At 41.1% G+C, this 25880-nt stretch overlaps 2 protein-coding genes and 1 long non-coding RNA gene across 6 annotated transcripts; 2 read left to right on the top strand and 1 right to left on the bottom strand.

Annotated features, from left to right (window-relative positions):
- Nucleotides 1-2719: 2719 nt before the first annotated feature.
- LOC115019338 (LIM domain kinase 1-like) lies at nt 2720-14833 on the bottom strand. 4 transcript variants are annotated; one of them, XM_029448846.1, is made up of 15 exons: nt 14541-14824; nt 11648-11786; nt 10692-10801; nt 10334-10507; nt 9706-9811; nt 8700-8971; nt 8429-8618; nt 8195-8281; nt 7276-7407; nt 7145-7204; nt 6995-7060; nt 5906-6092; nt 5234-5289; nt 4942-5099; nt 2720-4548 (listed from the first exon to the last, which is right to left on the bottom strand). In XM_029448846.1, the coding sequence occupies exons 1-15, from the start codon at nt 14582-14584 to the stop codon at nt 4374-4376; spliced, it is 1956 nt and encodes a 651-aa protein (XP_029304706.1). In that variant the 5' UTR covers nt 14585-14824; the 3' UTR covers nt 2720-4373. The 4 variants fall into 4 exon arrangements, with proteins under 4 accessions (XP_029304706.1, XP_029304707.1, XP_029304709.1 ...); XM_029448847.1 differs by lacking the exon at nt 14541-14824 and adding an exon at nt 11005-11104 and having other exon boundaries at nt 11648-11780; XM_029448849.1 differs by lacking the exon at nt 2720-4548 and having other exon boundaries at nt 4989-5128; nt 14541-14833.
- LOC115019339 (uncharacterized) lies at nt 9558-20090 on the top strand. The gene is made up of 3 exons (XR_003833473.1): nt 9558-9845; nt 10326-10450; nt 19991-20090. It is a non-coding gene; the product is annotated as an uncharacterized LOC115019339 (long non-coding RNA).
- A 1137-nt stretch (nt 20091-21227) lies between these two features.
- Nucleotides 21228-23421, top strand: LOC115018784 (uncharacterized). The gene is made up of 3 exons (XM_029448000.1): nt 21228-21236; nt 21348-22232; nt 23269-23421. The coding sequence occupies exons 1-3, from the start codon at nt 21228-21230 to the stop codon at nt 23281-23283; spliced, it is 909 nt and encodes a 302-aa protein (XP_029303860.1). The 3' UTR covers nt 23284-23421.
- The last annotated feature ends 2459 nt before the right edge of the window (nt 23422-25880 follow it).

The following is a 25880-nucleotide window of genomic DNA, read 5'->3' as shown; positions in this document are numbered from 1 at the left end:
TTGGAGGAGCCCCAGAGATGAATCAGGACATGAGGATTGGGCTCGACATGGCATAGGGTCTCAGGGGTCACAACATAACCTGTGGCAATTTCTTCACGTCCTACAACCTGGGTCAGGAGCTTCTGAAGAAAAAGCTCACAATGGTTGGAACTGTCTAAAAGAACAGAACTGAACTCCCTGCTGAATTGCTGGTGATCAAGAACCGGGCCCCTCAATCCTCCAAGTTTGTTTTCATAGACACCACAGCCCTAGTGTCTTACTGCCCCAAAGATGTGTTGCTTATGAGCACTCAATAAGAATGCTGAAATCAGTACCAGAGGGGATCATAAACCAAACATGATCCTGGACTACAATACCACCAAAATGGACAAAGTGACGCGGACCTACAGCACTAGAAGAATTACTGCACGCTGGCCTTTAGTCAGTGTACTGTCCACATATTTGAACAAATTGTATTTTGATTCATTGGGAAACATTGTTCTTGAAACTTTCATGCCAACACAGCCCCATTGAATTGAGCTAATGGCGGCAAGCAGGGCTTTAAGGGCGGTAAGGGCTAAAACCAGAGTCCTATACCAGAATCTGTGTATTTAGCCATATCTGAGCCATATTTGGTGATAAAATGAGGCCACATACACACAGATGGACAATTAAGATGTGAATGCAAATTCAAAAATACACTTGTACTTTCTTGTGTAGCATAAAGGGACTACAAATGCATTTTCTTGTGTTGTAAAATGACAATAAATAAACCTTGAATGAGTTTTAAACGTAATGCATATACATTTTCATTATTTCTTTATCAGTAAAAAACACAGTTTTGTGCAGCACAGTCAAAGTAATTATAGTATGTATTTTTTGTACTTTTTAATATTGCTTCAGCAGAAACTGATGCTTAACGTTAGCTGTGTGACTTACATGTAGCTAATGATAACACATGATCATTAGCTCGGCACAAACGGATATGTTAACTTAAGTTGAGACTTGCATACAGCTACTTTTCTTTGCATAAAAGCAATTTAATGCTGCAGTTTTTTTTCATAGCCACCTGTTAAGCCTACAACAGGTGAGTGTGTGGTACCTTGTTCATTCATAGGTTTTCTTTTAAGCAGGCCATCCATCCATCCATCGTCTACCGCTTATCCGGGATCGGGTTGCGGGGGCAGCAGCTCCAGTAAGGAACTCCAATCTTCCCTTCTCCGGGCCACATCCTCCAGCTCCGACTGGGGGATCCTGAGGCGTTCCCAGGCCAGTGAGGAGATATAATCTCTCCACCGAGTCCTGGGTCTTCCCCGGGGTCTCCTCCCAGCTGGACGTGCCTGGAACACCTCCCTAGGGAGGCGGCCAGGTGGCATCCTTACTAGATGCCCGAACCACCTCAACTGGCTCCTTTCAACGTAAAGGAGCAGCGGCTCTACTCCGAGTCTCTCACGGATGGCTGAGCTTCTTCTTGAGACGCCAGCCACCCGTCTGAGAAAACCCATTTCGGCCGCTTTTACCCGTGATCTCGTTCATGACCCAGCCTTCATGACCATAGGTGAGGGTAGGAACGAAGATAGACCGGTATATTGAGAGCTTTGCCTTCTGGCTCAGCTCTCTTTTCGTCACAATGGTGCGGTAAAGTGACTGTAATACCGCCCCCGCTGCTCTGATTCTCCGGCCAATCTCTCGCTCCATCGTCACCTCACTCGCGAACAAGACCCCGAGGTACTTGAACTCCTTCACTTGGGGTAATGGCTCATTCCCTACCCGGAGTAGGCAATCCACCGGTTTCCTGCTGAGAGTCATGGCCTCAGATTTTGAGGTGCTGATCATCATCCCAACCGCTGCACACTCGGCTGTGAACCGATCCAGTGACTGTTGAAGGTCACAGACCGATGATGCCATAAGGACCACATCATCTGCAAAGAGCAGCAATGAGATCCTCAGGTCACCGAACTGCAACCCCTCTCCTCCACGACTACGCCTCGATATCCTATCCATGAAAATCACAAACAGGATTGGTGATAAAGCGCAGCCCTGTCGGAGGCCAACATTCACTGGGAATGAGTCCGACTTACTGCCGAGTATCCGGACACAACTCTCGCCTTGGGCGTACAGGGATTGGATGGCCCTCAAAAGTGACCCCCTCACCCCATACTCCCGCAGCACCTCCCACAGTATCAACCGGTCATACGCCTTCTCCAGATCCACAAAACACATGTAGACCGGATGGGCGTACTCCCAGGCCCCCTCCAGGATCCTTGTGAGAGTGAAGAGTTGGTCTGTTGTTCCACGACCAGGACGGAATCCGCATTGTTCCTCTTCAATCAGAGGTTCGACTAACCGGCCGAACCCTCCTTTCCAGCACCTTGGAGTAGACTTTACCAGGCAGGCTGAGAAGTGTGATACCCCTGTAGTTGGCACACACTCTCTGGTCCCCCTTTTTAAATAGGGGAACCACCACCCCGGTTTGGCCAACCCCTAGGCACTGTCCCAGACTTCCACGCAATGTTGACGAGGCGTGTCAACCAAGACAGCCCCTCAACACCCAAAGCAGGCCTATTCCTTTAAATGTTATGATGTAATTAGTGTTATACACTAAGCTAGCATACATCACAATACCGAAGACGTGTGGTCACTTTTGGAATAACAAATTGTTGGCCGACATCAACGTTAAATTATAAAGCACTGCCTTAGAAAAGGACGGAGTTAATAATCAAGTAGGAGTAATACTTTATCAAGGTCACATGAATTTATATTTATTTTTATTAAGTTACAGTTGTGCTTTTATATGTACCCAGCTCAGTATGTTAGATGTGGTCTGAAACATTTCAAAAGAAAATACACAAGGCATTCTGATAAATAATTGACCTATGCAGTCTAGCTTAAAGTATAAAGTGCCATGTGTTTCACAGCTTGTGGACAAAGTTGACGCTGGAGCCCGACCGACAAATTAGCACCCAATTTTGGCTTACCACAGATATACTAATATCTTCATAGATGTTGACTGATAACAGGGTTCCCGCAGGGCCTTAAAAGGAATTGAATCAATCTTTCAAAAAATGGGAAGTGGGATTTTTTTGAAACGTTATTCTATCAAAATAATTGATAAGATCTATTTTTAAATGGTTTTCCGAACATATCTCGAATATACTGAAAGCAGAGATACTGTGGTGTCTGAACAGGGGGACAAAACACCAACCATACAAGTCAAATGAGGGAGTAGGAGACTTATTCAGTGGAATGTTCCCAGACTCCGAAATTGCCCACGTTTGCATGCAGTTCAGACAAGACTGCTTACATCAGCAAGTTTGGATTCATAATAATAATAATATTAATACATTTGGATTTGCCTCGTTCATCTTTGATGAGCTGTTGCGGATGCTAACAAGGGAGACGTTAGTTTTACTGTTCGAGGGCCTCAACCAATGATGTTTTTTCTAAAATGTTGATTCTTGAAAAGTTGGTCTCAAATTTTATGCTGACTGGCTTTAAAAAAGTATTAAAAAGGGTTGAATCTAACTTGCCTTAAGCTGTGAGAACCCTGTGATGTTTGAGGTAATTTAGAAACTGTGTCGCCATTACGTAGTCTGTCCACCAGAGGGCGCTGACAAACTGGGGAATTTAAGGAATCTTTATCAAAAATATTTGTCTCTGTTATGTGCTTGTGTTAATTCATAAATACCAGCCAATATACTGTTATTGAAATAATACTGACATCTGAAATGTCAATATGGATATCCAATCCAGTATCGCTGGGGCTGTGGTTGAAATCACACGAATACTGGTTCATTGTAATGTGCTAGGCAGTGGTCATCAAGCGGCATTCACATTTCTTACAGCTTTTCATGCAAAATATCACATAAATCTGATTGTGTGTCTCTTCAGGTTCTTTGTATAACCTATGACTTCACTCATCTCCCAGTTGTTTGAAAAGGCACACATTATTTGTATCCCTCACAACTGTGTAGATGTGCCCTGTAAGGGTAAAGAGCTGTCCTCTGTAGATTTGTCCCACAGCGCTCTGCATGTCCTTATGGGCCTGTTAGACCGGTGAGTTGTTGACCTGCAGCTGTTGTGAGGGCTCGTCCTGGACTTCTGGTTGTCCTGAGGGGATATTACATTCATAGACTTCTGACCCATTCCCTCCTGAGACTGTGCTCTTAGACCTGCAACACGTCTGGCTCTTGTCTTGTGAGTGTTCCTTAAATTCCTCCCCTTCTTGTTCATGCTCAGTCCTCATGTCATGGTTGTCATGCTCTCCTGTCCGAATGGCTATCAGGTGTGCTATTTTGGTTTGGGCTCTGAGTGAGGTGATTAGGCTCCATGTGGTTATTTTCATTGTCCAAAAGTCGCTTGGGGTCGGGGCTCTGTCTTTGTGTGTGTGAACACTAAGTTTGTTCATGAGAATCAGGGGGTTTATCCTGGTTGTAAGAGCAGTTTTGGTGGTTGGGATTCTGCCAGAAGTCTCTGCGGAGCTGCTCTAACTCAGAGAGCAGAGGCAGACCGATGTCTAGGTGCATCAGCAGGTTCTCCAGCCACTCCTCCAGCTTTGAAAAGGAAGGGCTGAAAGACAAAGAGTTGTAGTGATGAGAAGTTGTAGGGCCTTACAAGCTCTATTGCAGTAGTGCACTAATGACATATTTAGTAGCCTATTCTGCACTGTTTGTTTGTGTAATGCATTGCTTTGTATTCACTGTTTGTGTACTGTGTGTACACACATCAGTACAGTAGACTTTGTACACCGTACATCACATTTAAAGTGGCGGTGAGGCCTTTAGTTGTTGTATTAACTGAAACAACTGAAACAACTGAAATGTGCTGAATAATTTAAATGTGTTTGAAACTAAATATAAAACGGAGGTGGGCTACTTGGTCTCAGTTCAACGGAGCAATAGTCACATACTTTGCTTAATATGAATTTAGGTCTGCGGTTGTGTTGGATCTGTGCAGTCATACCGTTTATCAGCGTCCATGTCACAGCAGAGGACACCCAGCGGCACGAAGGTCGGGGGGCACTGTGGAGGGTGGTACTGCTGCAGGAAACTGGGTACGTTTAGCCCAAAGTCATTCGACCGGGGGAGGAAGTCAGGGTCAGCATTCACTCTACCTATTATCTTCAAAGAGGCAGGGATAGATACGTTCTCTGCTTTAAAACGGATAAAGATGCTTCATTAAGTATGGGTAATATAGGTGTGTTTCTTTGACATTTAACATTTTAACATATTTTACTTTGACCGTATGTTCTTACCTCACATATCATGATACCAAAAGAAAAGATGTCCACCCGTTCGTCATAGCTTTTCCCTGAGAGGTGCAGGGGAAAGATTGAAAAATGTGAACACAGTCTTTAATGAACCATGCTGAAGATGTAGAGATCCTGTTTTATGGTATTCATATTAAACCTTAAATTAATATCAGGTCTCCTAAAAGGTTTCAGCCTTCTTTGCATATTTTACCATAGTGCTGCACTTCTGGTATCAAGAGGCACTTCACTCAGAGTATTTATCTTTTTTCAAACCATCATGGTGTAACGCATTTGAGAAAATAATTGGAAAGTATTATATTATTAAAAAAAGAAAGCAACATTTATTTTAGGAACAAATAAAACCAATGTGGATCTTCACACCTTTGCTGTGAGGTCTCGCATGCCTCCCAAAGTCCTACTCATAATCAGAAATATTGTGTCAATGCCATTTGCCACATTTTCTCATAAATTGGTATAAAAATGTTTTTATAAATAAATGTCCTCTATTACAACATTTAGAAAATGTAGTCCAGGCTACCATAGGTGTTCTGTCGTCTCTTTGCCTCCACTATAAACAAGCCTCACTTATGGGCTCCGAGAGATAAACACTTGGGTTCAGGTGCACTGGAGGACCTCGATTCAGAGACAACTGAACCTGGAACACTCTGCACTCACCACGGATCATCTCAGGGGCCATCCAGTAGGGGTTTCCTACCACGGTGTAGCGCTTCCTCCGGTCAGGCCTGCGGAGCTCTGACAGTTTCCCCTTCGCAGGCCGTTCCAGAGAAGATGTTTTGCTCTGATTTCTCTCCTCCCTCACCAGCCTGGCTAGTCCAAAATCTGCCACCACCACAGACTGGTCCTAAACAAGGAGAGTGAAGTGAGAGAGAGAAATACATGTTAAGAGTGTTTATATTGGGTCGTACTGGTCTATTTTTGTTTAAAAGTGTAGCAGTAGTGTGTAGCATTTGAGTTTCTCAAAATACAGATCATGTTTCCCATCGACCTAGTGGCTTCTTTGGCAGCTTTGAAATCATTAACGTATGCAGCAAGGAAAAGTTAGCATTAAGTTTAAAATATCCGTTTGGAAGATGAGTTTGATAATTAGATTTGTAGTGTTTAGTCTCAGTTTTATATTTTGTCTGGCTTTAGCTTGAAGATGACCTTGTTTATACAGACTAACACCTTTTCTTATCATTTTGAAATCAATCAACCAATCACACAACTTAAAAAAAACTAAAGCTGCGTATAGGTTTAATATTTAAGAAATAAACATTAACATTCAAATAACTATCATTTAGGTTTTCCCAGGTAACATATTTAATTGTTTTGCTAGATGACTACCTGTTTGTGTACAATGATCTATTTCTCGTTAACAAGATCATATAAAAGATTTTTTCAACTTTGAGCCGGCTATCAAGACTATTCAACACATTTTTTAAAACTACTGCCCAGATTTTCACAAAACTTGCCAGAAGGGTGTAACAGAGGCAAAGGAAGAACCCACGATTCAAGTTGGACTGTATTATCCCGCAGAGTAGAACATTTGTCTTAGGCTTTTCTGCCATGCTGCAGCCACAAATAGACCTCATTCTTTATTTAAAAAACATTTTGGAGCGGATCCGAATCACGCGGCAGATACATACATAATTTTTTGTTTATGGAAATGGGCTTGGCAGAGGTCTGGCTCTCCGAGTGCCCTTCTAGTTTATGATGTGTTTGTGTATCCGACTGCTGATGTGTTTGATGGAAACACTTGTTTACCTCTCTGACCAGGCAGTTGTGTGAGTTTAGATCTCGGTGGATAACATTCATGGAGTGAAGATAGGCCTAAGAAGGAGAGATGTTATATAAATTAGGGAAAGTTGGTACTGGATTATGGAATGATTTGGATATCAACCTTGAAAGACTCACCATTCCAGCTGCAATGTCTTTGGCATAACCCACTCTTATATCCCAGGGGAAATCCTTGTCCTACAACAACGAGAGTGTGACCATCATACTGTGTTTACTTTAAAGAAACATTAAAACTAATTTCAACTTACCATTTTTATGATGGTCTCTCGGAGAGTTCCTCCCTGGATGTATTCAGATACAAAGTTTATTCGTTTGTCTTTATAAAACAGTCCAATGAACTTTAGGACATTGGGATGGTCCATACAGCGCATCACCTTCACCTGAACAAATTTCGAGGAAATGTGGTTAAACAAATGATTTATGTCATTGTAACAACATGAAATAAGCTCATAAAATAGTGACCTAATAACTCTCTCGATGATGTAAGGTGGGTTTAAAACTGTGCCAGGGAATATTCTTTAAAAATCTAAAGGTTTCTTACCAACTTAAAATCTAAAGTGGATTTCAATAGTAAAGAGCACTGATCTTCCTTAACTTAGAGCCGTTATCCCTTTAGTACTCTCCTAAATAAAGTGACCACCGGGGTAAATACTGTATGAGGTCACCCGTTTCGAATGTTATCAGCCGATTGAATGGCGGTTATCAGTTATTAACACATTCACTTCAGACGGGGCAAACTGCACCCACCCGCACGTAGTGAAAGTGAAACTCAAAGGATTAGAAAAAGATTGTGGTTTGAGTATGTTTGTTACGTTTCAACGTGCTGACTTACTTTTGGTTTCACACGGGTCTTCTGGATGAAAGTCATGTGTTTGTTTGACCCAACGTCTACCCCGACCTCCACCCTACGCAGACTATGTGTGTCTTTATACTACGCCACCTGATTTCCTCCTTTGCTGGCGGTGGCGTCTTATATTCGTATCAGTGATCAACCATATCAATAGATGATAACCAACGGCCTTCTGTGCCTACTAGTAGGAGTAGCAGGCCCGTTCTTATATCTATAAGCCTGATAAACTCTGAACGCATCCATACGGCTGGTAACGTTCGAAGCGGGTGGTGAGGTTAACTTGCTGTGGTTAACGTCCTGCTCTGATGACCACTTACTTCCTTTAAGAAAGTCTTCTGTGTCTCTTCATCAAACCGTATCAACTCTTTCATCACCATCACCTCCCCAGTCACCTGATGTGTTACCTTGACAGAAAGGGGTTAACCACAAAGCTGGTTAAAATCAATATTACGAAGAACTGACGACTAGGTGTACAGTTGTTAAAAATGTCATGAGAAAGTCAGCCATAATAATAAAAGGGACGATGTGATGGAAAAAAGTAACTGTGGTACCTTGACAGCCTGTCCAAAGAAGCCCCTGCCAAGCACTTCTCCATGGATGAGGTCTGAAGGTCTGAAGATGCGATGGGTCCGTTCTCCAGGGTCCACACGGAGAGACTCTGAGCGAACCATGTCTCTCCTATGAGATAAAAGCGACAGTGCTCCAGGGGACAGAGGACACTTATCTATACTACAGCTGCGCCTGAGAAAGAAAAGAGACTCAGGCAGAGAGAATATAAATGAGTGAGTAATGAATCAAAGAAAGCAGCGAGTCAGCACTTACAGAATGTGTCTGGATCGCATTCCCATGATTCCTTGGTGCTGAGGCGGTGAGAGGCTCATCCGGATTGGTTCATCTGTCTCCTCCACTGCACATGGCTCTTCCTCCAGACTCGGGAGTTTATGGGTCGAAGAAAGTTTCTCGTGGACACACGGGTCGGGACAGCTGATGTTGTCCTCGGGATTGTTTGAGCGAAGGTGGTCATCAGGAGACTGCGGGTTGTGTTCGATGGTCAGCTGCAGTGGTTTGTTTGTGTCCTGGATCACACAGTTTATCTAGAGGCAAGGACATGGTGTTGACATTTGGTGATAGATTAGTTTTTTTCATTAGTTGTTTTTTTTGTGGATGCCAGGAAGTGTAACTTCTTCTCAAACGTTTTTACTGTGAAGCATAACTTTCAAAGATAACAAAAACATTGTATTGCGATGCTTCTTTTTCATAGAAACAAGCATAATGTCTAAGGACAAGAAATTAAAGAAAAAGAAAAAAACAAAATTTAACCAATAATTATTTTAAGAAAGTTAAAAAAATAGTAGTAGTAGTAGTAGGAGTAGTAGTAGGAGTAGTAGGAGTAGTAGTAGTAGGAGTAGTAGGAGTAGGAGTAGTAGGAGTAGTAGTAGTAGTAGTAGGAGTAGTAGTAGTAGGAGTAGTAGGAGTAGTAGGAGTAGGAGTAGTAGGAGTAGTAGGAGTAGTAGTAGTAGGAGTAGTAGGAGTAGTAGTAGTAGTAGGAGTAGTAGGAGTAGTAGTAGGAGTAGTAGGAGTAGTAGGAGTAGTAGGAGTAGGAGTAGTAGTAGTAGGAGTAGTAGGAGTAGCAGGAGTAGGAGTAGGAGGAGTAGGAGTAGGAGTAGTAGGAGTAGTAGTAGTAGGAGTAGGAGTAGGAGTAGTAGGAGTAGTAGTAGGAGTAGGAGGAGTAGTAGGAGTAGGAGTAGAAGTAGGACCTCTAACCCATAGTGTAATTACTTCTCATTTAGTTATGTTATTTATGAATCGTGAGTAGTTTGAGGACTACCTCGTCTGGGGAAATGTTATGGACAGGGATGCCGTTGACCTCCAGAACTCGGTCTCCAGTGTGGACAGAGGACAGCAGGTCAGGGCTGTGGGCAGCTGAGTCTAACCTGAGGGAGAAAGACAATGAGTGAATAAGTGGAGGTAAGACTGATAATGAGCCGGGGTTGTTTAATCAATCAAACTTTATTTGTATAGCACCTTTCATACATGTTAGTGCAGTTCAACGCGCTTCACAGATGACTGACAAGTGACAATAAATAAAAACAATTTCAAACCAATGCAAGCGAGACGGAAAAATGATAAACATTTAATATAATAGAATTAAAAAATATAATAATAGTAATAGTAGCAAAAGGGTGTGACGTAAAAACTAGATTAATAAAACAACAATAAAATATAATATAAATATAAATATACAACATAAATACAATAAAATAAGTGATTAATAAACAATAAATAGAATAATATTTTGTAAATTACTAAACTTACTGTAAATTAAGTAAATATAATAATAGGTAGGTTTCAAGTTTACATTTAAAGATTTCAACACTTCCAGCAGCTCTCTTTGGGTTGAGCTCTAACTAAATAGAAAATTCACTCTTGGTCATTTCTTTGATTCAGAGACTCACCCTGTCACGGTGACAAGAGGGCCTTTCTCTTGGCTGAGGTCAGTGGCTACAGTCAGGCCTCGTCGGCCTCCTGCATGGGGAGGGAGAGACACCAGCGCCACCGTGTGGGAACTCTTGGTGAGTGGAGAAGCTGACCTCACAGCCGATACTACACCCTGACAGAAACAGTGGCCACTGCAGAATAGACAAATCAAGAGATACATGAGAAAACACTCATCAGAATCACAAACCTACATATCTCTGATCAAAACCTTTTCTATTTCACTAAACTTTTTAAAACACATTTGTTAGCTTCCTATATGGAGCAAATTTAAGCAAAGAACTTGCTTAAAGTTTTTACTTTCAGCATCAAACTTACCAGTAGAGTTTTGTGTGTTCGACAAGCGTGTAGTTGTCTCCATCTCCAATGAACATTTCACAGCTGATACAAGTGAAGCATTCCGGGTGGTACTTCTGCTCTCCAGCCACCTGTTTATACAGCGAGGTAGTATGATTAAACACAATGCAGAGGCTCAGGGCATAATATTGTTTTTTACAAGATGATATTTGGTGGGGTCAGAATTATAAGAGTTGTTTCTGTGCATTCCTGCATTTAGGCATTGTAGTGTCAGGATGTTTTCAGAGGATATCCTCTGGTTTGAGTGTTGAAATGAAAAAAAAAAAGCATTTACTTTCATACCAGGAAGAAACCAAGAGACAGGAAGGCTTTGAATGGATGAATAGTTGGTGTACCATGCTGAGATTCCTTATTTGTTGTCACAATATTTGATCCTGCAAAGATTATTGACATATTTTGTCTGCGAATAGTTACGTAATTTGACATTTTGTTTGGTCACTTCTCAGCTGGAACAAATGGTGGCTTTAAATGATCAATAAAGCAGCTATGTTTAAACTTGCTCACCAACTATCAATCAATTTGTTACTTGCTGCGTAAAAAAACAAAACTGAAACGAGTGAACAGGAAAAACATACTGGAGGATTATCTGCTGAGGTGTCCAAAGTGGGGAAGAACTGGTCAGGAAATTGGACTTTCCTCTTATGTAGTATAGAAGTAAAGTAAAGTGTGTGGCCTACACAGACAAAGTGTTTGATAAGGAACAGTTGTACTATGCTATGCAGCCTAATCGAAATAACACAATACATTCATGGATTTTATTGCTTTGTGGTACAAGGTTTAAACCCTCCATTTGATCTCCAGAATGATTATTCCATAATGAGAATAATTCCAATTATTCCTATAAATTGAAACCCTAATTTTAGGTACAATTAAGGTTATGCTGATTTCTTTCTTATGTTCAGTGATTATCCTGTTACCATAATGAGTCCTGTTGCGATGGTCTCTTTGCAGCCGTGGCAGTGCTCTCCATAGCGGCCCCAGTAGTGCTTCTTACAGTAGAGCTGTGCTTCTCTTTCATAGTACCAGTGAGACAGGATGCAGCCACATTCACAGCACCTAGAGAAAAGTGGTGGTGAAACAAGAGAACATGGAGATATAAGGATGTAAGGCAATAGATACTTCATAAGTGTGTTTGAGCAAAGTAACGTGAGCCTCATCAGGGTTGGAACACATGACACTTGGGAGGAAAGTCGACCTCTGAGATCGTCACACACGGGATCAGGTACAACACTTCCAGGTCAGTTGGACCATAAATGATTGAGTGTAGTCTCTTTATCAAACACACATTTGTATTCTATGTTACTGATAGTGATCTCCTCTCTTGAATACTGTGACCCTGCTCGTGTTGAATGACAATGTGATGCTTGTATTAGTTGAGGCTGAGACTTCAAGCTGCAGTTTGTCCAGCAAACGCCTGGAGGACATACAGTCAAGGGATGGTTTTAAAATGATCCGTTCTATGTGTTGAACTGCTGATGTCATTGTGACAGGACACATTCAGCTGGATGCCAAACTGATATAGCTTCTCACAAAAGGACTACTCATGGTCTGATGTTCACTGGTAATGGTCACATGTTAACGGGCATACCCACTCAAAGATTGCAAAAGAGAGCTAAACAAAGTAAAAACATTATGACAGTATAATCCTTAAATCCTGTTCACTTTCAGTGGCATCCCTGGCCTAAACTGAATGAAGAATAATACCTATGTGCAACAAAAACCTGCTTCCTTATCTCTGCAACACTACAGCTGCAGTGGGAGGTGACTTCCTGTATAGAGTACAGCTCTATGTTTCCTCTCTCCCAACCCCAACCATAAAGGTCATGCTGTTCTTACAATAGAGAATGAAAAGGGTGATTTTCTAATGAGAATTAGGTCATTTGGGGAGTTTCCTCCAATGTAATATATATAGTATTATAATTATAGTATTTCACTTAGAGCAGCAAAGATACATCGATTGGTTGTCAACTATTAACCGGTTGCAGTAATTTTTAAAGAAATAAACAAAAAAATCTCTGATTCCAGCTTCTTAAATTTGTAATATGTTTTTTATGTTTGTACTCCTCTGACGGTACACTGAATGTCTTTGAGTTTTGGATAAAACAAGACATTCGAAGGACGTCATCTTGGGCTTTGGGAAACACTGATCAACATGTTTTTACCATTTCCTGACATTCTGTTGACCAAACAATCTGTCCAGATTCATTTACACTAAAAATTACTTGCAGCCCTAATTTCACTGTGATTAAGCATATATGTTCTACATTAAAAGCTTTTATTGATTGCATCAGGACAATAGGTAATCTGTGCAGTGTTGAACACAACTTAAAGTGGCGTGATTCTACTTTGGGAGTAGTGGGAGGCCGTGTCACTAGTGTACCAGCTGCTATACTAGTTTACTATATTTAGTAGTTCTTCTTTTTCTTCTCTGTAGTCCAAAGAATCCGTTGTTGCTCCACACATCGCTTCATCTGGCAGAATATGTAAATACTTAACATCTATAATTATTACATGATAGATGTCATAGCTGTGATAGTGAACTTTACAGTACTGCTACTCATATTTAGTTGGACTTGAACAAATTAAAACCGTTACAGGAGTCTCTAGTCTTAAACATATACGATTAGAGCTGCAACGATTAGTCGATTAATCAATTAGTCAATTAGTCAATCTACAGAAAACTATTTTAATAATCCATTAATTGTTAAAGTCATTTCTTATGCAAAGATGTCAGAAATGCTGTTTTCATCCCCTCAAATATGGAGATTTCTTGCTTTTTCTCTGTTATACATCTTTCTAAACTGAATATCTTTGAGTTTTAGACAAAACGAGATATTTATAGACATCTTCTTGGATTTTGAGAAACTGGGACGGATATTTTTCACTATCTCCTGATATTTTATAAACCAAACGACTAATCAACTAATCTCGAAAATATCTGTCAGACTAATCGATAATTAAATAATCGTTAGTTGCAGCTGTGGATACTTTGTTTGCTGGGGATACAGTGCACTATGGTCGGTACTTTTTTATGATCTGTTAGACTTGCCTCTCATTTATTTCTGAGGAAATAATTAAGTAATAAAACCATCAGAAAGCTGCAGGTCTACTTTTGACCTTCTTTCTTTGTTATTGTGCTGCTGGCAACGGATGTGGAAGGTCCCAGCTTCACATCTGTGATTCCACCCAAACATCTGGTCGTGAGAAAACTGAGAAATGTATCCTCCTCTGTTCCTTACTCTCTCCCATCTCCTCGCATTTCTCTGTTTCACCTCATGAAAGTATTCCCCTCATCTGGCTTGTGCTGCATCTTTACTCTTCCTATCTTTAGCCACTCATAAACCTCCTCTCTGTCCCTGTGTCACTAAAAGTGGACACACCAGCACCTGGTGATGTCAGGAAAAATGATCAAACGTTACAGTAACAATCTGGTGACGTATTCTCCTGCCATGGTTTGTGTCGCCCTGCTGGATTTCCGTTAAAAAAAACAGTAGTTCTTAAAAGGAAACATTTGTTTTTGATCTAATTGTGTTGTGTTGGGCAAACAGTTTTGTTATGGCTGCTTGGATAACTGGCAAGGTAATAACTTTGCCTGTTATGATTTTATAAACTACTCATACACATACTCGTAGTTGATGTGAAAGTAGACAGAATATTGAAGAACAGGTTGCTCGTGTGTCTGTCTGTCACAGCACAGTTGTGTTTGAGGAAGTATGGCAGATGTTGGAACTCCAAATTTGCTTAGATTCTCTTTCTCTCACTTGAACACTTTCATTACACATCACACAAATTATTGACAGTGGCTCTTACCGTCCTTTCATTCCTCTCCGAAACCTCTGGTCCCGTCGTGACATTGTGCCCTGTCAATTCACGCTCAGAAACAATCCACCCCGTTAAGAGAGCTTTTCAGCTGCATGTGTATTCTGCTGTGACTGGTAGCAGGCGTTGTCTGTTTTTTTGTTTCTCTCTCTCTCTCTCTCTCTCTCTCTCTCTCTCTCTCTCTCTCTCTCTCTCTCTCTCTCTTTCTCTTTTTCTGTCTCTGGAATTGGGTGGCAATACTTATCTCCTTTTAATTTCCCGTCAACTGTACGTGCTGTGTGATTTTCTCTCTCTCTCTCTCTCTCTCTCTCTCTCTCTCTCTCTCTCTCTCTCTCTCTCTCTCTCTCTCTCTCTTCCTGTGTACATGAATTCCCTCTCCAATGTTCAGAGTAGCTGTGTGAGAGAAAACTCTGACCTACTGACATCAGCTGGCCAGTCTCCCTCTGCTGGCTGCCGAGAAGCGGATACATCCCAGTATAGAAGTTGTGCTCCACCGTCCCTCTCCTGTTACTTCCAGTATGCAGACCTCTGCTAGATACAGTTACACTCCTCGGCAGAGTCCACAGACTGTGGAGCTACATGAGTGTTTATTATGAGTTAAGTGTGTGTTTTTCTCAGAAGTGCTGTAAGAGGGTCAGCGGGTCTGTGTGTTTTGAAATTAGCTGTGTTCCCATCAGCGCAGACATAATCTCTTTATGAATGCCCCAATTACTGCACTGTCCTGTTCCTACAGTAAAACGCTCTATTCAGCACACAGAGGGAGAATTCAGTTACAGTAGTAGAATGGGGAACAGTTAGACATTGCTATTATTCAGTCTGAACTAAAAATAAACCTCAGATTACCCACATGAGTGCTGTTATTTATTTGGCATGAACAGCACAAGACTAAGACATTACTTTTAGGGTCAACAAACAGTAACAGTAAAGCACAAGAAAGTCAAAAGTCTAAACTAATTTTGAAAATCTGCCATGAGAGAATAGAAACACAATGACTGTGTTTTATGTAACAGTGTTAACCACATCTGTCTGTGGGATGTGCATGTCAGATCACTCCTTCTCCAGGACTATCTGTCAGCGATGGACTGGTTTCATTTCCCTCTGTAAATGTTTTAATTCAACAACAGCAGACGCATAACATTGTTGGCTATGGACATAACAGTGCTCGTCTGTGGGGAGCACCAAAAGAATGTTTCACATTGATCAGTATTTAATGTTTTATTAGGCGAAAACTAACTAGCTCACCCTACAGTAGATGCCAGAGTAATGAACAAATTCAATTGACAGCAGATAGAGACAGTACATTTTTTATGCTATCTTTTTTTTTCAATCTACATTTTCTGCAATTAGTCTAAGTGTATTACTTCAGACTGTAATTCATACAAGTGGTATACATTTCACAAGGCAGGTTCAGCAAGCTGTGTCTGAAATCAGAGAATTAAAATTGAAATCAAAATAGTTGCAGATTAATTGAATAGTTTACACCTAATCTTTGCAGCTCTATTGGACTTCTTGATCGATTCATTGCTTGTACCTCTGCTGCTGTAAACTACAGAATATGCTGTGTATTGAACTCTACTGTGTACTACACTGTGGTCGTGTGTACTATTTCCTGAGTCTCGATATGAGTCACCATGAAGACAATGTTTGACTGCTGCTAAAACGTTTTTAGTCCGTCCAGGCCGTAGTTTGTTGTTTACAACACATTGACATGGTAAAACCAACATCTGCTTCTGAATGTGCAGCTTCCTCTTTTTACCTAATGCCAAAAACCCTCCTCACAGTTTCACAGTTTGTGCAACATTGTCAATTATTCTAGCTACTTTTAAAATAATAATAGCCTGAAACAACTCTCATTGGTAATTTCTTTATTTCAGAGATTGTTTGAAAGTGTACAAAAGTGCATCATTTTCTTCATAGGCCACATAAAGTACGCAGATGTTAAAAACACACGTCGAGCTACATGATAGAGACACAAACTTAAGCTCAAATGCAAGATGAGATTCAATTACACTTTTCATCCAAATGACATCACAGACTGCATTGTGATTCAGCACAATGTAGTAAACAAAGCACGTATATTAATCATAGTAGTACACAACTGTTGACACACACAATAACTCATGACTGTATTAATGCACTTGAATTCGTAAAATGAGACTATATAGACAAAGTTTTTTGTCAGCATAATTTAAAAAGACAAGCAAACGTGAACAATTTCCAAACAGTGTTAAGGGAGGTACATCAAAAAAAGAAAAACACAGTAATCAATGCTCCTCAGATGCCATTTAAATGCATTATCATGTATTCTAATCATATTACCTCACATACATCCTTCTAATAACACAGACATATGCACACCAACCAAAGGTTTACACTAATACCAATTACTGTTATGTAACTATAAAACGGTGCCTTTATTGGTGTGCATGGAGTGGAAGAATCTTACGAGTGTTAACAGCTGAGGACCTTCAGCCTCCACTTTTGTTGATACTGCTGAGAGCACATTTAAAATGAACACAGACTGCTTTTCAGGGATCGGATTATGACCTGTCAAAACACAGCACTCAAAAACAAATCCACTTAAGAGTTTTTGTTGACAGTTCCCCCAAAATAGCAGCCTTTACATATTATCCAAGTGTGTCCACTTTGATGTAAAAGCCTAAAACAGTGAATTAATCAAATAAACATTACACTCTGCAGACCTAAATAAAGTCTAGTCTAACTGGATAAAGTATGTCCTTTAGAGATTTATTCTTTTTTTAAAGCATTGTGTCAGCATGCAGACAGGTCTGAAGGAGCTGCCCTAAGGGGACCCTTGGCATCAGTCTTCACCCGGAGGATTCATGGTGATACTTGCACAGGAACACAAATGATGTCCGACAATATTAAACAAAAAACGTATTTTAGTACAGTTTGGCCTCACAATTTAAGAAGAAATCTAGATTCTTTATTTCAGTGGTTCTCAGCCTTTTAGTAGGGATCCCCAGAGTCACAAGGAGATTCATGGAGAGAGAAAAAATGCTATCATAACAAACGTATTGCCCATACAGACTTGTGCTTTTTCTTATGAAATGGTGAACATCTAAAATGATCTGAATAACAACACGACAAGGACAGATTTCACCACAGCCTGCAAACGAGGCATCACCGTGTTTTAAAGAATCACGGGTCGAACTGGTTGAGAACCATTCCTCTTTTTGAAAGCTAAACTAATGAAAAGTGTAACATGTGGAATGTGTTGATGCTTTAGCTTCTATGGCAGGTTAGACATTTACAATCTGGGATCATGCAATTGCACCACTGTTGTTTTAATGAGGTCACTTCCTGTTTGTTGGTCTCTCACTTCCTCCTTCTGCCACAGTATTTACCCTGACAGCCAGCGCCTAAGTACCAGAACAAAACACATTATTATTCACTTGTATGGGTAACAACTACACTGTAAAACATGTTAAACTAGTTCGACATGAAAACACAAGTTCCTTTAAAAATCTGAACTTAAGACAGTCAAGTTTAGACTTCACACTAAAAAGCATTGTAGTTTGTAGATTTGCTTCTTAGTGACATCTCAGTTAGAAGAGTCCGGTTTTTAATTTCCACACAGCCACATAGTTCCTGAATTTGTGGCTGTTTCACTATGGGGCAATTCATAACATGCCAGTTCTCTGAAAACCACGTTTGTACCAGACTAAGGGGTTTTCTAACACTAGAAGCCGCACCACTTAGTAGAATTCAAAGTGCATATAGATAATTACTGAGGTGGAGAGTAACTTTCATCATGGTTAGTGTCATTTCCATCTTTTCTTTAAACTGGAAAGAGGAAGTCTGCTCAGCAGAACATTAATTCAACTGAAGTTACAGCATTTAAATTCAGGGGAAATCTTGAGTATGTCACCTGGTGTGGATCTAAATGATAACTATAACTTTTTAGTTGACTCACAAAAGTCCAGTAATTTCTTTTCACTGTGTTTAGATCTGGCTTACTGTATACAATGTGTATGATGTTTACCTCTGTAGCCACCAGCTCCCAGTAAGGCCTGCATGGCTGCATATTTGGCTGCCTTCTGTGCTTTGGCTAAAGGACATAAAAAAAGAGGACATTTATTCTGCAGACATGAGAGACAAGAGAGATTATTATATTATAGAGATTATAAAAGCATACATGACTTAATTTTTGCAAAACAAGTTAAAAAAAGATCAGCCTTTATTAATTTTATTTATGGGCTAAGGTTAGCTGCAGTATGAAGAGACTGAAGCTAATTAGAGCTGCTTATCCTTGAGGTCACATTGAGTTGTCTTACATTTTTGCCCGGCTCCTGCATATCCTAGACCTAGGGAACAATAACAGGAAAGACAGTCATAATGAACAATTTGTAATCTTTACAATGGTCACATTTGTTATCTAAGCAAAGACCTAAATGAAAATATGTCAAAACAAATATTCACCATTCAAGGACGGATGTTCAGGATACAACATTTTCTGTTTCTTACTTTGTGTGCATATGCCCATGAGTGTTTTGGGTATTTACAATGTTAAAAATATTTACTGCTTATCATTTTTAATCTTTACAAAGAATATGCTGTGTGACAAAAAGACAGAGAGTTTAAGTTTGACTAAGTGTCTTACCTGGATAGCTTCCACCAGCCACCCCACCGTAGCCAGGCCCAACACCCCCTGATGGAACAATGGTCACATTATAGCCTACATCACAATGCACTTATATTCACTATTAAACTAGATATCTTCAATCAAGAGTCACTATATCTAGTGTATTGTTCTCTCATTGTTCCATACAATACCTACTGTGTGAATCTGTGGGGAATCTAATCCAAAAGTGAGAGCTACATTTTTAAATCGATCTGATTATTAAGAACCAACCAACGCACTATTTATTAACTCACATGCTTTAAAATGTTGTGATCTACTTGATCTTAAAACTGCACAGACAATGTGTAAAGCAACACCTAACTGTATCCAGAGATTAGAGAGAGCAGGTATACATTTAGGGGAATAGCTAAATAAAGATTTGTAAATGTACAGTATATCTGTCAAAGGAGTTAACTTGTAGAATGGTTGTGACAAGGAATTAAGAATGTGTAGTTCACTTAACTTAAAAAAAAAGGTTATAAACACATATAAGACTGAGATATGATTATTATTTGGTACAAAACTGTTGGAACTCTTATTAGAATATGATATGTTAAAAGGGTAGGTATAATAACCTTAAGCTTCAGTCTACAACTTTTTGATCAATATGTTTTTGTTTTCCCTTTCATGTAATGCCTTATTGTAAGTTATTAGTACGACACATCTTTGAATAGATCGTTCTCACCAGGAGGCAGTCAAGGTCTTTACTGTGCAGTGGTCTGTAAATGCATTTGTTTTCAAATCTCAAAATATAAAAATGCAAATGTTCATACTATATTGTTCTGTATTGTATCAGTGCTCCACCTAAACTGACCTGGTAAGCCGCCCGCACCTCCTCCTACTCCCTGACCTGTTCCTAACGGACCTCCTGTTCCTCCTGCATTACCTGGACAGGCAAGTGAAATCAGTCAAACGCTTGAAAGCATAAGCTAACCATGACACACAGTATACTGTTAGCAGAGAGAAGGCTTTACTGGCTTAGAAGTTTACTAGTATGTTTGACAGACATTATCACACTTTGACACCTTTTACAAAGACACCAGGCACATTGAAGAATATGAAGTTGTGCTTGTTCAGTTTGTGCTCTGCCAAACCTAAATGTACTAATATTCTAGTCACCATTTTCCATTACAAACAAGAAACTCACCTGAGCCTCCAATGATCCCTCCTGTTCCTGCACCAGGAAGCCCTCCTGCTCCACCACCTGATGAACATAGATGGGATTAAAGTAAATTAGATTATATAGATTATATTCAGACTATACATGACTAGCAGGTAACATATCAGAGTAAGTGTATTATTTTAGCACAGATTAAATAGGAAAACACAACAACAACTGAATAAAGATGGAACAAAGATGAAAACCGAAGAGGTTTACAGTCCAGTTCTGTCATGTGGATAAGACTTCAAGTTTATTGTATTTTGTCATTGTAAACTAGTCTATCAGACAATATAATATGGAATAAATAATAATCATAATTGTTTCAATAGTTTGTTCTGTTTGGTAAATATCCAGTGAAAATAAGAGCTTGTATCAGTAATTATCAGAATTTAACTGTTTATTTATAGGCATCAATAGAGAGTTTTACCTGGTCCATAGCCAGTTCCACCCAACGACAAGCCGTATCCCGATTTAGGAGGCTTCCTATTCCCAAATGCTTGGCCACCAGGTCCGTATCCAGCCACAACTCCAGGTCTAAAACCCCCTGGCCCAGTTCCAGCACCTCCTGGGCCAAAGCCACCAGTTCCAGCACCTCCTGGGCCAAAGCCACCAGTTCCAGCACCTCCAGGCCCATAACCAAAACGGCCTGTCCCTGTTCCAGTTGGTCCTCCTGGGCCATAGCCTGCAGGTCCAGCTCCAACTCCACCAGGACCACCTCCTATACCTCCTCCTAATCGTCCTGCTGGGAAACATTTAAATATATAAGCACAACTATATACTTCATAAATGTGAACAAATATATACCATCCCTAATCCTAACCCAAACCTCACCTGATCCATATCCTGCTCCTCCATAACCTGGAAAAAAGAGATGCAAATGGTCAAACACTGTTCTGCAAATTACTTTCTTATAAAACAATAAAATCTAATAAGTATAACCCTAACCCTTTTTAGTTTTACTTGTATTATCATTACTTACCAGATTTAAAAGGTTTTCTTTTTCCAAATCCTTGGCCCCCTTGTCCGAAGCCTCCAGTTCCTGTGCCAGCACCTCCTGGTACGAAACCTCCAGTTCCTGTGCCAGCACCTCCTGGTCCGAAACCTGCACCTCCTGGTCCGAAGCCTCCAGTTCCTGTGCCAGCACCTCCTGGTACGAAACCTCCAGTTCCTGTGCCAGCACCTCCTGGTACGAAACCTGCACCTCCTGGTCCGAAGCCTCCCGTTCCTGTGCCAGCACCTCCTGGTACGACACCTCCAGTTCCTGTGCCAGCACCTCCTGGTCCGAAACCTGCACCTCCTGGTCCGAAGCCTCCAGTTCCTGTGCCAGCACCTCCTGGTACGAAACCTCCAGTTCCTGTGCCAGCACCTCCTGGTCCGAAACCTGCACCTCCTGGTCCGAAGCCTCCAGTTCCTGTGCCAGCACCTCCTGGTACGAAACCTCCAGTTCCTGTGCCAGCACCTCCTGGTCCGAAACCTGCACCTCCTGGTCCGAAGCCTCCAGTTCCTGTGCCAGCACCTCCTGGTCCTAAACCTGCACCTCCTGGTCCGAAGCCTCCGGTTCCTGTGCCAGCCCCTCCTGGTCCGAAGCCTCCGGTTCCTGTGCCAGCACCTCCTGGTCCGAAGCCTCCGGTTCCTGTGCCAGCACCTCCTGGTCCGAAGCCTACGGTTCCTGTCCCAGCCCCTCCTGGTCCGAAGCCTCCGGTTCCTATCCCAGCCCCTCCTGGTCCGAAGCCTCCCGTTCCTGTGCCAGCCCCTCCTGGTCCGAAGCCTCCGGTTCCTGTCCCAGCCCCTCCAGGTCCGAAGCCTCCCGTTCCTGTGCCAGCACCTCCTGGCCCAACACCCCCAGGCCCAAATCCACCAGGTCCATATCTGTCAGGTCCAACCCCTGCACCTAGAAAATAGGCATAGTTTGTTTCCCCCTTATAAGCTGCCATTATTATATCTGCCGGGAGATCTTGCATTCGGTTTTGTGTGTGTGTGTGTGTGTGTGTGTGTGTGTGTGTGTGTGTGTGTGTGTGTGTGTGGCATCTACGTCTTTGTCCACGGCTAATCTCGTTTACTCCTGAACCAATCAGCCCCTCCGTCCAATATTCCGTCATTGACTGGAGATTCCTCACTACTATTAACAGGCCTGTTGGAGCGGCTGCATCTGTTTGGACTGTTTTGAATGGTGTGTGTGGCCAACAGCTAAAAGAACTACACACACAGCTGAGTACATCACCGGCTTTATTTTAAAGCAAGAAGAAAAAGTACTGATTTAGTCTGCTAACTTAATGTTCAGTTAAAATAAGTCTACATATAGATATATTGGAATATAAAGAAATTACATGCAAAGTTAATACACGGCACAACAAAAGTATCTATGTAGCACTATTTGTTATAATTACTCTGTTCTTCTTTATAACTGCTATAAGGGCCAGCATGTAAGTCTTGTTTGTATTTGTAATGATAAGGGTAGATATGGTATGTTTTCATGAACAAAGACATAGAGAAACACACTAAACAATCTGCATGTTTTAAAGTTGTTCGAGTGTGTTAGAAAAAAGACGTTTCTCACCTTGCCCATAGCCTGTTCCACCCAGTGAGGATGATCCATAGCCTGTCAGAAAGAGATAACAGCTTGAATATATCTTAAAACATTATACATCATTACTTCCACCAAGGAGGTTATGTTTTCGGCTTGGTTTGTTTGTCTGTCAGCAGGATAACGGAAAAACTACTGGTCCGATTCTTATGAAACTTGGTGAAAGTGTGTAGCATCGGCCAAGGAAAAACCCATTACATTTTGGAGCATCTCCAAATCATTGGGCGGATACACACATTAATTTTCACTTTTGTTAACATTGCAAGATAGGGCATTTGTGCTGCAGTCATGTGGTGTCGGAATAATCCGAAAAATGTGTTCCCGACAGGTAAAATTCAAGTGAGTCCCCCCTCAAGTCGGAAAAACAACTTAAACATGTTGTTTAAACGCTCTGAGCAACAGACAACACATCTTCTTTATAGTGTCCATGTTGTTTCCACATTACGACTTAAAGCACATGAACACTACAAAGTCGGAAGAATGACTGCCCAGCGCGGGAAACGGGACCATCCGAGAAGCACGTGAAGGCACCATTGAAGCTTGGCAGAGGTCTGCAATCTCCGAGTGCCATTCTAGTAAAATGCTGTTCTTAGTGTTATAATACATGAACTTTATACCTGATTTGGGTGGCTTTCTTTTCCCCAGTCCTTGACGTCCAGCAGTATAAACACCAGGAATTACCCCCGCTCCAGGTCCATAGCTGCCTGTTCCTGTGCCAGCACCACCAGGTCCAAAACCACCTGGCCTAGTTCCGACACCACCCAGTCCTGTCCCGGCAGTGTTGGGCCCATATCCACCTGGTGCAGTGCCACCAGGTCCATATCCACCAGTACCAGGACCAACTCCTCCAAGTCCAGTCCCGTACCCACCAGGAACAACCCCAGCACCACCAGCTCCTGCCCCATAACCTAAAAACAAATAATGGTATTGTTTCAGTTCTCCGTATAAATGTTTGTATCTGTACTCTGTATATCTGTAATGCTTATCATACGTTTTGGTGGTTTGCCGGTGCCCAGTCCTGAACCTGTGCCGTATCTTGAACCTGGATAACAGAGCAGATCAATTAAAATCAAATACTTTTCACCCAAAATGATCATTTGTATATCAATTACTCACCCAGTGTTACCTTTAATTTGTGTTTACAGCAAAACTATATAATTTACACACACAACTCGTGCACTATAATCCAGTCGTATGCTCACTACTTCCTAAAAACATGGAATTTTAATGAAACCTTATTATTTAAAATACACCGGACGAGTAGGCCGACAGTGTCTGTTAATGCAAAGTATTTTAAATAGTAAGCTTTTAGGGAAAATGCATGTGTTTGGGTAGTAATGAGTAAACAGATGTTTTGATATGGTTCTGCTGTTTTTTAACGCGACCCCCATTTACCTCAATTCATCAAGACTTTTCTCTATTCTTTTAATCTTCAAACAAAAACAAAGGTTTTTTTTCACAAATTCAAGGCAACAAGGGGTGGTGAGTGATTGATACACAAATGATCATTTTGGGGTGAAATATTCCTAGACTTCATTAATAAAATTAGTTTCAGACAGAACAACATTTTCAGAGGTCAACTTACCACCAGGACCCACACCACCACCATATCCCCCCAGTCCACCACCGACTCCACCGGGGCCTGCTCCTACTCCTCCTCCCACACCTCCACCAATGCCTCCATAGCCTCCAGGTCCAACTCCATATCCACCTTGGCCACCCCCGTAACCTCCGGGTCCTGCACCATAACCTCCTGGACCAGCTCCATAACCGCCAGGCCCAACCCTACCCTGGCCTCCTGCTCCAAGAGTCCCATAGACTGTTAGAAAGAAAATACATTAAATGTCTCGCGTAGCTTATTTCATTGCTTAAGTCTTTATTAAAAATAAACAATTATTGGCAGTTTAAAGTTTATCGAACCTTTGCCAGATTTTCCTGCTCCCTGTCCTACTCCAGCTCCAGTTGGGTAACGTATGCCTGAGAGAGATAAAAAGAGATGTACTGTTTCAGATGTTCAGATGTTTTCAGTTGTTTCATGTCATCTGTTTGCTGTAACTTGTATTTTATTTTATTAATCTTTATTTTACTGGGAAAATTTCCATTGAGATTCAGAATCTCTTTTACAAGGTAGTCTTGGCCAAGACGCCAGCATAAAAAGTTTCACATAACTAGACAACAGACTAAAAACAAACAGCATAAAACATAAAAGAAACAGACAAACAGCAAATTATATTAAATAATGAATTATCAGTGTCCAGTAACGGGACAAATAGTCCTTAATCCTGTTTTTTAAATATTCCATGCTTATAAAATAATATGGTTTAAGGTGACTCTAAATAAAGAGGCTTTTTTGTAATATGGACTAATAAAGAAAAATGTACCCATGTTCCATTTTACGGTTGTATAAAGAAGACAAACTAACTTTCTGATACAAACTGCATGGAGCACCAAATCTAACATCTTCTTTGAAAATGTTAGATTAAATGCTCCATGCTGCATCGCGATATAATATATAAAATACCACCATAATCCATTGCTGATAAAAGATGATAAGCATAGTGTTAGTTAGCATACCTCCACCTGGTAAAACTCCAGCTCCACCAGCACCATAGCCTATGATGGATAAGAGTAAACATCATTGTAACATAAGCATTTAGGTTTGGGATTAATATACAATATACACAGCAGCAGCTCACTTTTTCCAGGTTTAAAGGCTCCTGTTCCTACTCCACCAGCCCCAGGTACCAAGCCTGCTCCTCCTCCAGGTCCTCCTCCAACTCCTCCAGTACCTCCTCCAACTCCTCCAGGACCTCCTCCAACTCCTCCTGCCACCCCGCCTACTCCACCAGGTCAAAAAAATAAACTTTTTTCACAATTAACACTATGTTAGTCATTCCTAGAGGCTATAGTGGACGTTTCATACTCATCGGTGAAAGATGT

The sequence above is a fragment of the Cottoperca gobio genome, chromosome 14 (assembly GCF_900634415.1).
Source record: "Cottoperca gobio chromosome 14, fCotGob3.1, whole genome shotgun sequence".
In the NCBI taxonomy this organism is placed as follows: domain Eukaryota; kingdom Metazoa; phylum Chordata; class Actinopteri; order Perciformes; family Bovichtidae; genus Cottoperca; species Cottoperca gobio.
The sequence above is the reverse complement of the archived record's forward strand: the minus strand, read 5'-3'. Positions and strand labels throughout refer to the sequence as shown.